The 14,891-nt window shown below is 30.4% G+C and overlaps 2 protein-coding genes across 2 annotated transcripts; one reads left to right on the top strand and one right to left on the bottom strand.

The window, feature by feature from the left end:
• Positions 1 to 2,837: 2,837 nt before the first annotated feature.
• LOC100799482 (CASP-like protein 2C1) lies at positions 2,838 to 4,442 on the top strand. Its single transcript, XM_003549438.5, has 3 exons — positions 2,838 to 3,288; positions 3,402 to 3,534; positions 3,924 to 4,442. Exons 1-3 carry the CDS (start codon positions 3,131 to 3,133, stop codon positions 4,173 to 4,175), a joined length of 543 nt encoding a protein of 180 aa, XP_003549486.1. The 5' UTR covers positions 2,838 to 3,130; the 3' UTR covers positions 4,176 to 4,442.
• A 7,659-nt stretch (positions 4,443 to 12,101) lies between these two features.
• LOC100781826 (zinc finger protein 2) lies at positions 12,102 to 13,211 on the bottom strand. Its single transcript, XM_003550613.5, has one exon. It carries the CDS (start codon positions 12,797 to 12,799, stop codon positions 12,311 to 12,313), a length of 489 nt encoding a protein of 162 aa, XP_003550661.1. The 5' UTR covers positions 12,800 to 13,211; the 3' UTR covers positions 12,102 to 12,310.
• Positions 13,212 to 14,891: the final 1,680 nt, after the last annotated feature.

Here is a 14,891-nt window from a genome sequence, read left to right as displayed (position 1 = left end):
TGTTACTATGAAAGGTAGTGAAACATGGTGTTGTTGTTCATGTCACTCTAGGCATGAATTATAAGATCAAGTTTTTTTTTTTCTTCTTAAACACCTGATTTCTCGTACAAAGCTTAATTTGATACGAAAATTTCTTTAAAATACAGACTACTTTTAATAAGTATGTTAAATAAAATTATAAATACACACTTAAATAAGTTAATAAATGAACATTGATAAGCAATTAATGAATTTAAGCTTTTAAATAAATTTATAAGTTTAAAAGCATTACTAGCACTAACACTAGATCTCGTTGGTTTTAAAATATCATGTTATAAATGTAATAGAATCTGATATTGTCCATTTCTTAGTTTTATTTTTTTATTCAAATATTTCTTAAAAAAATAATCATAATAAATAGAGATAGCTTAAGTCATGAAGCGGAGATTTATTTCCCTCTTGTGAGACAATTATAGCATTCCTCTTACTATTACTATATTTCATTATTAGGGACAAGTAGTAGAAAATTCTACAACCGAGTTATCCATGTCTAATACAAGTGCACATTAACTTGTTCCATGTACCTAACAGAAAAACTATAGGATATAACGCAAGTGGCTAGTAATTTACGTATTTGTGTCTTTTAAACATACGATAGAGATTCGATTTTGTGATTATGCAAATAAAGCAACAACTCTTATGGGGAGAGGAATTGTGCTCTTCTTGGTACTTTATTTCCTCAATAATTAGTTCCGTGACTTCTATTTTGTAGAGATACCTTCAGGAGCACATTAAAATGTTCTTCGAAAAGGTACTACACAATTGTACACAATACGCAAATGAAACGTGACATTAGAGTTATTGGATTAAATTTTTTATAGTGGGTTGAAATTAAATGGGTAAAATATGACATTTTTTCTTCCCTCGATTACCCTATATATACTCACACTTCTTTCTCCTTCTCCAACCTAATTATAAGAGACTCAATGGTGGCAAAATGGTTGTGCACACGAGAGGATTCACGGCGAAGCTTTTTAGTTTTGGGTGGAGTGTGAAGCCCATGGGGATGGGATAATGGCAGCTGGATCTGTTTCGGGGGTTGTCGTTCTGTTATGTATCTGTCTCGTTATAGATTCCATTGCACACTTGAACCACACAGTTGGAATTAAACATCATTGTCAAACACAGTTATACTATGCAAAAAAATCTCAATTCATAGATAAGATGGAAACTAATTGAGATCAAGAGTAGGAAGGAAATAAGAAGTCAAATATCACTTCTTATGAAGTATCAATAGGCTTTGGGCCTTGCTTAGGAACATTTTATATTTCCGTTAAATTCTTGCCAATTATTGGAAGGAATTTGAAATAAGTAAATTTTTTTTAATACTGAATCACTTCCTTAAAGATACAAGATATAAGTCGTTATTATTCCTTAAAGATGCAAGTAGTTATCATTTGTGCTTGTGAGTTTAAATAACGTAATTTTAATACTTGATAAACAATGAGAGTAAAATGAAAACAATTAAACTTAAATTAAAGAGATCACAATCACATATAAGATAAAATATAAAGATGAAAAATATAATTAAGTCAAAATAATAATATAATATTTTCGTGTTCACGCCAATAGTACATTAATTGTTTATTTAAGTGAAATAAATAAATAAACTGAAAATGGAAATACAAATATAAAACATACTCCCCTTTCTATTATTTTCCCAATTACATACATCTATTTTCATATTTAAAAATCAAATTTACTTTATAAAACATAAATTCTAGATGGGTCTTAATAAAATATTTTAACATAAAAATATTAAATAAATTAATAATCGTTAATTTTTAATTAAAGAAAAATATTAAGTCAATAATTTGCCAATGTTAAAATTTAGGGGAGGGTAGTAGAATTAAATTTAGAATTTGTCGTTATTTATACAATCTCAGTCAAGTATAATTTACAATTTCAGATAATTCATTCCGTTAATTTATATTAAAGACTAAATTAATTTACATGAAACTATTTGAAATTGATTATTACTTAAAATAGTCGACTACTATTTGTTGTAATATAAAATTTAAGTAAAGTTAAAAAGATTGTATTGTGATAATTTCATACTTGCAATTGGGCCAGTTCATGTTGAGGTGAGACGAGCCTAACTGGATTGGGCCTAAGTATTAGTATTATTTTAAGTAAATGCATTGACTTAAGTCACAAGCTATTCCGCCTCGCTGTAGTTGTCAGAACTAAGAACAAACACCCGTTAGAATATGGATTCACTCATTTACAACTTTCAATTCGTTCAACATGTTCCACGCATGGATCATATTAATTGCGAGCCCAAGTGACAAGCTTAGGCCACTTTCATTTCGTTATTTCATGAATTGAGCTCGTACACGTACTCAGCAGGTTGCTTAAATCTACCGAAATTGTACAATTAATTGTCCTTAACTACGTATAGATTTGAATGTAATGTAACACCAAAGCGTTTATGAAGTCAGTTAAAATTGGTTGGATCACTGATGTGGTAATAAGTAAACCAAACTAGCTAGGTAGTGCCTACAATTTAATGAGGATTGCCTTATTAATGTACATAGATATTTCTAGTTTCGTATGACCATGTGCATGTTCAAAACTAGTTTATGAAAAATCAAACATCACTTTCCAGATTAACTATTTTTCACTAATGGAAGAAAAAAACTATTTTTAACTTTGGCTACTTTAGTTTCTAGGAAGTACGATAATTGTGGGGAGAGAAAAAGACGAAAGTAGAGGTTTTTGAGTCTCTATCACTTCAATTTTCCTACGCGCACATAGAAACCTTAAAAACCATGATACAACTGTAATGTAACAGAAGGTTTTAAAAACAAGTTATTTCTGACACAATAAGTACACAAAAAGAAGATAGAGAGATCCAACTAATTTGGTTGAGATAAGATCGATAATAATAAAAGTTAGGTAATGGTTGAGGTTATTATATATACACACCATATCCGTTTACGGTTTTCAGCCAGTATTATGAAGTCAATGATTTTGGAAACATAATACTACAATAATATATAGGGATCAACCACGATTCCATAAAGAAGCTCAAGGTGGAGCTAAAATTAAGAGCACCGGAAAAAAAGGATCAATTCATCTGATAAAAAAAATGAAGTTGCGAATGGCGAGAGGGGAAGTTTATCTAAGGGTCTCAGCAATACTGGTTTTGGTATTAACAGCATGTTTGGTTGCTTTAGATACTCAAACCAAGGTTGTGTTCTTATCTATTGAGAAGAAGGCTACATGCAGAGACTTGAACGCTCTCAAGTAAGAGTTCCCTCTCCTGTATATATATTCTCCGATTGCTGTGGCATAGTGTGGCTTAATTTAATATATATTCCCGAAATTATATAGAGTTGGGAATTTTATGTTTTTTATAGGATCTTGGTGTATGTTACATCTGCGTCTGCTGGTTATAATCTGCTTCTATTGTGCAAACACTCCATTTGGTCTAGAAAAAACTTCAAAGGGTCTTATCTATGCATGGCTTGGATTTGTTTCTTGTTGGATCAGGTAAATTACTATTTCCTAATTATCTATTATGTATATGTTTGTATTAAAACGCTTTCCTATGTGCATACTTTGATCAAGATATCATCGTAGCCTGCCACTGGAGAAGGGAATACTTTACTAAAGCAGATTCAGAATCTTCAAAGGGTCATGTTGTTTATTCAAGGAAAAGTCTGAAGTCTGAACCTAAATATGGATCATACATGGAATTAAATTTGGTAGAGGGTCACCACTAGCTAGTTTTAAGTTGTGGTAATATATTTGTTCAATATATAATACCATCAGAATCTAATTAACCAGATGTATTAAAACAAAAAAGATTCTCTGTTTGAAATTTGATAATTAATCATTTGATTAATATTTGGTTTATGTTAAAATTTGTGAACATGTAGATCGCCGTGTACATGACATTTGCTGCAAACACTGCAGCAATGGGAGCCGCGATGCTAGCAATAACTGGATCAGATGCCTTTCAGTGGCTAAAGGTATGTGACAAATTCACAAGATTCTGCGTCCAAATAGGAGGGGCTTTGTTATGCGGCTATGCAGCGTCCATCATAATGGCTCTAATATCCACTATCTCAGCCTACCAAGTGTTCAGGATGTACTCGCCAAAGTGGTTCTTGCGTTTGAAGAACATGTGATCATTATCTATCTTTTCAGCAAGGAGCAAAAATATGAAGAAAAGCTCGTCAAAGGGTAGTATAGTTTTGCCTTTGTTCTCAACTGCTATTAGGCTGATGTATTATTTTCCTTCTCTTTTTTACTTGTGTGTTTCCCCCCGCCTAAAGTACTTACTCTTTGTCCAGTGAAAGAAATTAAGCAAAAAAGAAATAACAAAAATAGAATGAAAAAAAAATTGTATTATTTTTATCAATAAAAATAGAAGAAGAATCTTAGTATTGTTGTTAGCACTCCTCAATAACACATTCATTCCTAGTTTCCTACACGTTATGAAACAAAGATAACAAATGAGGAGTAACAAAACTAAACGTAGAGTAAGAGGTAGAAAAACAAATGATCGAGTATGACCGTGAAATAATAATGCGAGTAGAGAAAAAATGTTTTTTTTTAGGTGAAAGAGAAAAGATGTATAACATAGTACAAACAAGAACAACAAATAATAGAAAGAAATAAAAGTATAAATAAAGATATTTTTATATTAACAGTTCATTTATGATTTTCATTTTTTTTTTCAACATTTATGCTTTCCATATGAAACGATGTTTTTCTTTGGTCCAACAAAACTATTAACGGGCGCAAAATTACTTTCTTGCGACTTGGCCCAGCATAATCCAATACTCAGGCCTCCAAGAGAGTATAGATTTCTCTTTTTTATTATTAGAAAACATAACTGATCATAATCTTTATTTTTAATTATTTTTTTTCACTTGAAAGATTGATTCCAACTCAATATTTTTAAAAAAAATATATATATATTTAATATTATTGAGACCAACTTTGTTAGGAGAGCAGTTTATAGATTAGAGATATGCTTTCAGGCCTGAAATTGGCCACCATTTTTGCTCAAGAAAGAGTGGTTCCCGTCAAGGTCACGTGCTTATTTCTATGATCGGGGCAAACTAAGTGGTTCCTGTCACATTTAAAGTAAGAAATGAAATATATTATTTAAAATATTTTATGTGACACACGAGAGGACAACCGTGATAGGAAAAGACAAAATTGAGAGCATCTCAATCCGCCAAAGTTTCATACACAAATTTCTTTATCATCTTTAAAAAAAAAAATTATGATCAATGGCCGCCTAAGTTAGTCCACATAAAGTTGTGATTTACATCCTTTTAACAATATTCCACACGTTCCTCTTACAAAAAATAAAGCACACGTATAATGTTTAGAGTGTTTTTTTTATAAAGGATATTCATAGAAAACTAAACAAAATTGTTTGTACATTAAAAACGAGGGATGTAAAAATTATATAAATTTTTATATGCAAAAACTATCACTGATTTTCATTCCATTTTAATTTTGATTAATTATACTTGAATTTTTTAAATAAAGTTTGGAGTACAAGTTTTATAGATAAAAAAAGTAATCAATTTGAAAGAGAGATTCCATTAAAAATAAATAGTCAAATGTTTTAATAGAGATTAATCTTTTTTAAAATGGATAGATATTTCACAACAATAAAATATTAACCTTTATATATAAGAAAATATTACCTTTGAAGTCACGTATAATATTAAAGCTAAATCAACCTAAACACCTTTGAAGTCACGTATAATATTATTATAAATCATTTTTAAAAATGTTTTGAAATTAATAAATACTCTGCTCACTAAATCGATTGAGAGGCAATTAAATGAACTTTTCGTTTTTCTGACTGATAAAAAATGAACTTTTCATTTTTTTTTTATATTTGTTTTGACACATTCTGATATTCCACATGGATTAGAAATTATTACTTTACTGCAACATAGATGCAAAAGAGCTCAAGAACAGGAAAAGTATGCCCAAAAACACGAGCATTTCTTGGGCTGTAGTGCACTCGGCATATCGTGGGGACATGCTAGGTGCACCAGCAATGTTGCTGGGTGCACCTAGCATGTCCCCATATCGTGGCATCTGTCTTTGGTAACATAGCTATGTAGCTATGTGGACCTCAGTTTTCACTTTTATGGGCCTCTAGGAGCCTCTATTTGACATGAAACTTATTGAGTAAGATGATTGTTTGTATGAGATGAGATAAATAAATCTAAACTAAACATAAATAGTTAGAATTAAATGAGTTTTTGTATGAAATGAGATAAATAAATCATATAATTTCATACGTTTACTTAAAAAAGTCATCTGATTTTATCTTTTAAATTTTAATATTTTACGATTTCATCTAATTGACATAATTTACTCCTCTCAAGAACAATTTATTTTTAGTTTTCTTTGTATTTTTTAAAATTAAATAGCCAACTAGTTTAATTAAATTTTCAGTTTTTAGGGTGAGTATACGATGTAAGGTGCTCAATTATATATATATATATATATATATATATATATATATATATATATATATATATATATATATATATATATATATATATATATATATATATATATATATATATATATATTAGATATATCAAGTGACATGTTCCTTATACATCAAATGTGATTGACTATATTAATGCAATATTTTCTTTGTGAAGGAATTAGACATTTTGAACATATACCATATGATATATATGTTGGGGAATTCAAGGCACTAAATATTAGAGAAATTTACATCAATGAGTCATGAGCAATTACATTATAAGATTTGACACCACACTTTAACTCAAAACTTTCAATTGGGGAGATTTACATCAATGAACTATAAGTAACCACATAAGAGAATTTGACTACACTTTAACCCAAAATCTTAAGGTTCAGGCTTATGGGTCTGCTCTTCACTTATAAGGTGCTCAATTTTTTCACTTACTTCACCTCACACCTCACACCTCACACTTGTATTCCAACAATATATACACACCAGAGATGTCAAATTTTATTAATTTAATTTGTACTCACTCTACAAAATCTAAGGTTGAATTTAACCCATTAGCTATCTTAAAAAAAATACAAACAAAATTAATACCAATATTGTTTTGTTAGCCAGCTCCTTGACCATTTCAAATTGTAAGTGATTATCCCATGCACGATGCAAGATGAAATGTCTATATTAAACCAAAAAGCTTAAATCTGATGGAAAAGAAACCAAATCTTCTAGGAAACGGAAATTAAAAGGAAAAGGAAAACACAAATTCAGAAAAAGAGGAACACAATCCTGAATATCTGCACATGAAGTAACATGGTTCATGCAAACTAAACGATAATGGCATACTAATCAAAGTGATGAAATCACTTTGACGTGGCTTTAGTTTGTTGCTTGTTGGATACAGCTTTCTTTGTGAAAGGAAAACTTTTAGTGTCCGTTACGTGTCAAATTGTTTCGTCCTTGTTTCACATAACAGGCTTTAGTTCCTTTAGACCTCAGTAAAACCTTCCAAAAACAGTGTTGCTGAAATGAAAACATTATCCCAACTATACCAAACAAGTTTCCGTAATATAAGGCTGTTAGCAGATTCAACAGATAGTTCAAATTACTGTCTTGAGTAGACAGTTAGATGAGTAACATTTAAACGTATTTATTGAGTTTAATAGGAATGTATTAATATAAAATAAAATAATTTTATACTATCATTCAAAAATAATTACAAAAGTATTTTATATAATATATGATTATTAAACTCAACTGTAAAAGAGTCAATTAGCTATTGTTCTCTTGCGAGACTTGATCGATCGATGAATCTGATTATCAAACTAATTTTGCACACTCGATCTCAATGTATGGGTGCGTGACTATTTTATGTACTGTTTTTAAAGTTTATAAATACTTGCCCGTACACACCAAATTTGGAGAAATAGACTTTCTATTTCATAGATAAATACATGACAAATTAAACACACCATTATCAATTAAATTAATATCAGCATCTTCACAGGAACGTTGAAAGAGAAAGTTTCTGTAGTAAGTGATTTAAAAAGGCTAAAGTCCACAACGCACTTGAAGGGGTAGATTAACTGGAACAAGAAAGACACTGAATTTGTTGCTTCATTATAGCTAAACCGGTGGAAAAAAAGGAAACCATGGCAAGCTGGGCCTCTACCTTAAACAATGAAATGATGATAAGTGGTTGATTAATTAAGCAAGTAACAAAGAGTGTGCCCCACCATAGGACCAAGTCGAGGACGTAAGGACTGATAGTCAAGGATCTATGGACCACAATAATGCAGATAATGATGATGGATTATCGATCTGTGCTACTTAGGATGGATTACAACCTTAAAGAGACACCTAACATGGCCCCTCACAAACTCTATAACTTAGAAATTATTATGGCCGACCGTATCGAACCCACTTCGAGAGTTTTCAAAAGTACTTAGCAACAATCCCTGTCTGGTTTACTAATGATCCATCTAAGTTCTACATTTGACATTTTAAGTCCGTGCACATATGTTTGCACCTCCGTTGTAATTCCAATTTCTTTTACCATTATAATGAGTAATTATGACAAGGTTTGAAGCAATTCTTTCATTTGCAATGCTAATGTAAACATTATTTAAATATGACATTTATTATCAGAGACAAAGTGAGTAATAGATATTTTATCTTCGATGTTAGATCTAAAAAAATTAAATGAAATTGAAAATTAAACATATTTAAATACTAAGTATTTTTTTATATTTTAATATGATTCGGTTAAGTGTAAATTTTTTATACTCGATCAATACACTACGTGATTATTTTGAATTCATACATTTTAAAACTGACTCAAGCCATTACCCTAACCCTAACTCATCAATCAAATTCTGGTGTCAATCATTCTTTTACTTAAAATATTATATATATATATATATATATATATATATATATATATATATATATATATATATATATATATATATATATATATATATATGGAAAATAGTACAAAAAAATGAACTCAAGTAATCTCCAAAGTCATTTAGCTTCACTTAAGCAAAGGCTACGTGAACACTCTTTATTATTTTTATTATATGTTTGGTCTAAATGAGTGAAATATCATACGCATTTAAATTTAAAATCAGATTACACGATAGGTTTACATATACGGGATGGAATTTCCAATTTTTCGTCAAATACAATTTTTTTCCCATTCTAAATTTTATTGAGTGAACTCGTGAAATCTCACTTTTCATGGGTATTATATGAGTTTAATTTTTATATACTATAAGTGTAAAGATTTTGACATTATCACCTAATTAAAAGATATTCGACTAAATTTATAAGTGAATAATAGGTTAAAAATCTTTATATTGCAAATATATTTAAACTAAAATCATTCTATATATTTTTGTCAAATAAATCTCCATATATATGTACTTATTGTTAATGTAGTCTTATATTTTTTTATTAAATAACATTCATTATTCTTTCATAATTTATAAAATATTTTTTCCATTGAGTTACTTCCCCCAAATATGTAGGACAGTTTTTTTTTTTTTTATCAAGAATTTTAATCTTGTGCAGTACTAAAACTAGTACTTTACCAATATTATTAAAATACAATTCCAGAAGATAATATGTTGATTATTATGAAAGATAAAATTTGTCAACAAATTGTTAGAATATATTTCTTACCAAGTTGTTCAAAGTTTAAATATGTCTTTTTTAAATAAACATTAATATTTTATGTGTCGATGCACATACATGTGTAACAAAAAACCAAGAAAAAACAATTTTAAACATATAAATAAAATGACAAAGATTAGCTTCTTCTATAAATATGTACTATCTGTGTGTCTCACTCCACATATATACGTGTAAAATATTATATGTCAATTCTGTGGTATAATTTTTATTATATTTTATCTTTAATTTTACCTAACATTAAAATCATAAAATGTATTTTCTGTAATTTATTATTTTTTCTTTTGTTTCATAAAATTCCATTCTCTACATAAAATATAACATTAAAGACGTAGAATAGAAGACAAAGCATGGATATTTTTAAATTTAAATAAATTTTTGAAATATAAAGTTGGTATTTATATCTGTCATGTACCTTGGTCAAATTATTTAAATCTCTCGTTGTAAACTTTAAAACAATTCTCAAGACAAAGTGATACTGGGAGAGTTGGAGGTTTCGTATTTAAAAAAGTGTATAATTTCTATACAATAATGTCACTTTGTAAGACTTAAAAGTATGATAAGTATGATTTTTATACATATCCATTTTTTATTTTTGCTGAATTTTTATACATATCCATCTGTGTTTGAATGATAATATACAGATACACACTATTCAGTATTCACTCTTAAGAAAATGTAATTTCGTATAAAAAAAAATGAGGTTGTGATGTATTTTCTTTCAAAACGAGCACAATGTACGGCAACAGCACATCCGCAAGTAATTAATTGAAAGAAATCCAATAATATACCTTCTGCACTCCAACGTGATGTAATGGAAAGCACATCCATTGCACACGGTTGAAACTTGTCACACTTGTTGAAGCACGAAGTCTGCAACTTTATGTGTGCCAAAATACGAATTAATGGCCTTCATCTTGATCTAGTAAACAATGAATTTGACATCAACAAGGATATTGCCTATTAAAAAGATGCAGATAATTAATTCACTTCGTAATTGTTTGTAGGAATTTTCAACTCCATGACAATAAGCTATTTACCATATGATTAAATTAATTCCACTCTAACTCCCAAATTAAATAAAGACCATTTATTAATTCGTTTATGTCCAACATAAGAAGCTGGTGATAGAGATGGGCATAGTCTGGATGAATTGTCTGGTGAAGGACCACAGATAACGATTATTTTTTAGAACATCAATGAAGTTAATTAGTCGTAGTTAGATTAATTATCGTAAAATTATTTTAATTTAACTAGTAGTTTCAAATTTAAATTTTAAATATGCAATTGCGTTTAGAAAAAGATTTGTCATGCATAATAATAATAATAGTCTTATCTAGGTCATTCGAGAGTATTTCTAATGAAAAATATTTTTTTTTAAAAAAAAAATGAAGCTGATAGATATCTCTCTTACATCTAGTTTTACAAGTATTTTCTTGTTTTGAAGCAATTGGGGAGTTTAACAAGTTCATCAGTTCAAGCCCTTTCAATGTCGGAAGAAACCTTAAACATAGAAGCTTAATTATTAGTCATTTGTTTTTCCTTTTTCTTTATTAAGCTCTTGTTGGAGTTGCTTGGGGTGTAGATTGGTGGCAAAGCTAAGGAAAATGATACATTTTCGTTTTCAAGAATCAAGAAAGAATTACATGTCGGGAACTATAAACGACTTTCTGAAGAAGACATTACTTTGTGTCAAAAATTAAATGCACATACAACTTTTAAGGAACTTATTTATTGCACATAGGAAACTTTAATTTCCCACCAACAATAGCATGTGAAATACTTTCAGAAACTGTATTCAGACTGCATGTAAGGGTGCAGAAACCGAAGGAAAGTGTGTTAAATGACACTTGCTGCATAAAATCACAAGGAAACTGAACCTATCTATATATGCAGTCAGGGATACTGCAACATGATTCCATAATTATACCATTATAGGTTCAACTTTAAGTTTTTAATTGTACGTCTGCTTCTTTTTTTTTTTTTTGACAAACAATTGTACATCTGCTACTCTTTCATGTTATAAGCATATTAAGAAGCAATGTGGCACGGAAATCCCTAAAACTTTGCATGGAAATTTTAGTCTATGGCAAATATTAGCCTGGTTTCTGATAAAGAGTTGGTTACACTACTGTCTGCAGCGGCCAATGAATATTTCTTGTTGCATTCCGCCATTTTATTTGATCAAACTTATTTCTCTCTTGAAAATGTCTCAGACTTTCAATAATAGATATACTGCCATTCTTACTTTCTTACAGTACAAAAAACTTGCAAAGTAAACCATAAAGATAGCCACAGTCACAAATATAGTAACCTATGTAACCTGAAATAAAGCTTCCCCTTTACCTTCTACAGAAAAAAAAATGGCACTGGCACGTTCTGATCTTCTAAAAGTGTCACTTCAATTTGTTACAGGATTGATTGATTCCCCAATACACCCCTAACTAGCTAGCACTAGCCCCTCTCACTGGGGCATTTTTTGCTACATTATAATCAGAAATTAATTAACTCATAATGGTTCATATTATATTCATGATCACTCATAGAAGCAAAGATGCCATAGATCACAGATTTTTCCAATTACTGAAAATCTCAAAGCCTTAACGACAAGTCAAGTTGGCCCATATCCTCCTGAACATGTTCAGAAGCCCTTGACCAGGAAGCCACCCCTACCCCTTCCTTGGAACCATAACTGAACTCTTTCCTTCCACCAAGCCTCACATAACTTTGTCCTTGGTTATCCACAACCCCAAGAGCACGATGACCAAGATGGTGTGAAGCACCAAAGTTTGATCTTTGCTCCGCTGCTCCATAAGATTGCATGTTCAAACTCAGTTCCCTGCTCTTCTTGGCCAGTGTCCTTTCAAGCTTGTGGGCATTTTGGTGACCCCCTAGTGCTTGAGAGCTATAGAACTTTCTCTGGCAATAGTTGCATGAGAATATCCGTGGCTCCATGGAACAAATAGGTGAAGGTGAAGATGAAGAAGAAGAAGATGGCTCAAGAAGAAGATCTAGGTTGAGATGGTTCTCATCATCGTGTTGGCTTAGGTGAAGAGAAGTATTGGGGTTATGGAAATTCATGGCTATCTACAAAAGAAAGAAAGAAAGAAAATAAGAAAGAAAGCAAGAAGTTGTACAAGGTAGTGGTAGTGGTTCAAACTTCAAAGTGTAGTATGGAGTAAGAAGTGTGGAAAAGAAAGCAATAGAGGGCAAAGGATATGTGCTGCGAAGTGGGGGTGAGAGGATCTTTATGTAATATAAGAGGCTCAAAGTTTCACTGTTCCTGCAGACACAAATAGTAGTATATTGAGTGAAAGAGTGAGGGTATTGAGTGAAATAGAGGGACATGTATCTGCAAGATCAATGGAGAATCAAAGAGGTTGTCGCCTTCATTAATGGCAGAGTTTGGATCCTTTGTCGGTCGATGGCCAAAAAATAATGTTATGGGGTACCCCGTATGAAACCCACCAAGAAGATTAATCAGGTTTATTTGTATTTTAACTTTGTTTTCTGTCTTGAAAATGAGTGGACGTTCAATTTAAGAAGCATATAATCACAAAAATTTAACTAGCATTGTTGTGACCCCTTGTCAACAACGAGTTTAAACTCGAATCATGAAGTGTTCCATCAATGTTCCAATTTTGGAATTACAAAATGGGCAAGATAAACCACCTTGACTCGACTAAACAATGAACATGATTGGAGTACTATTTTTACATTTTTGTCTTAAATCAAGGACGTACTATACCTATGTTTCACTCTGGCACTATCTGTCCATAGAGGATTGGACAATGAACCCGTTTTAACGAAATCGGCGGCTTAGATTAATTAACTAATATTGAAGCATTCTGCTCATGAACACCTCGTATGAATTACGATACGAAGTCTATATGTAGAATAATCAAGTTATATAGAAGCAATGTATATCTGTCTGCCCATGTATGTACATATGATAAGAACAAAGGCTACTCAATTTGGGTGTATTCAGTCAATAATATATAGCAGACCTACCAATAATTCATATTTTCCCTTGAAATTAATTGAATTTACATAACGTGCATTGTTACGATTCGAACCCAATACAAAGCACGCAATTACTTGACAATTAGCAAATCTACCCCTCCACCGAAAAATAATCTTTTAAGGTGTGTCAGGTGTATTTTTAAAGGATGAAGTACGTATTTATTTATTTTTTATCCTGTGAAGTACGTATTTATACTTGCTGATTAAAAATGGAAAATATAGATAGACTATAGACATCCACATGTTATTCAACACCCACAATGCTATTCAGCACTTAGTATATGTATGAGAAAGAAAAAAAAAAACGAAAAATATAAATGTGATAGATAATATACAAATAGGAAAAGAAAAAATAAAAAAAGAAGCAAAATTGGTGAGATGTTTAAAATTATCAGGTATTCAAATATTACTACTCTTAAAAATTAAGAATAAATATAATTAGGCACCTTAAATATTATTCTACTCCTAATAAGAGAAAAAAAAACATATATGATAAATAATGTGATGTGATAGAAGAAAAAGATAAAAAAAAAAAAAAGTATTGATGTGATATTTAAAATTCAAATGCTCTTACTAAAAAATTAATGAAATTTAAAAAACGAAAGAAAAATAAAATTCTTTTAACAACCTTTAACTTTAATAATTTTTTTGTTTTCGGATTTACCTTTTACCGTACTTCCTCGATCGCTTTGAAAAGAATCAAATAAATATAAAACGGCAGGGTAGCTTGTACATAATTCCTAAATGTAGATATGTAGTGAATTTCGTACTGGTCCCTTTGAATCCATATCTCTAATCGTCTGTGATGTTAAGTTACAGAACAACTACTACTACTAACAGTTACAGACCTGACTCTATTGAATCTGTATTGATGACTTTGCCTTCAATTTCATCAACTATAGTCAGTGCCAGAATGGAGAAACAAGCAGTTCTATCTAGCTCTGTACTCTGTCTTTGGCACGATGCCATTATTAATTAGGACCAAACTTACTCTTCTATTCTATCTTTCTTTCTCTCTCCTTCCCTCCCAACCTGGTTCAGTGATTTTACAAATTGTTGACTGGACCAAGCACATGGGAGATGGAATTATAAAATGAGACATTATGTTTGTATAATTTCTTTATACAAAAATTTGTATAACAAAGAGGAA

Source organism: Glycine max, chromosome 17 (assembly GCF_000004515.6).
Source record: "Glycine max cultivar Williams 82 chromosome 17, Glycine_max_v4.0, whole genome shotgun sequence".
NCBI lineage: Eukaryota > Viridiplantae > Streptophyta > Magnoliopsida > Fabales > Fabaceae > Glycine > Glycine max.
Note: the sequence above shows the minus strand (reverse complement) of the source record. Positions and strands in the feature narration are given on the sequence as shown.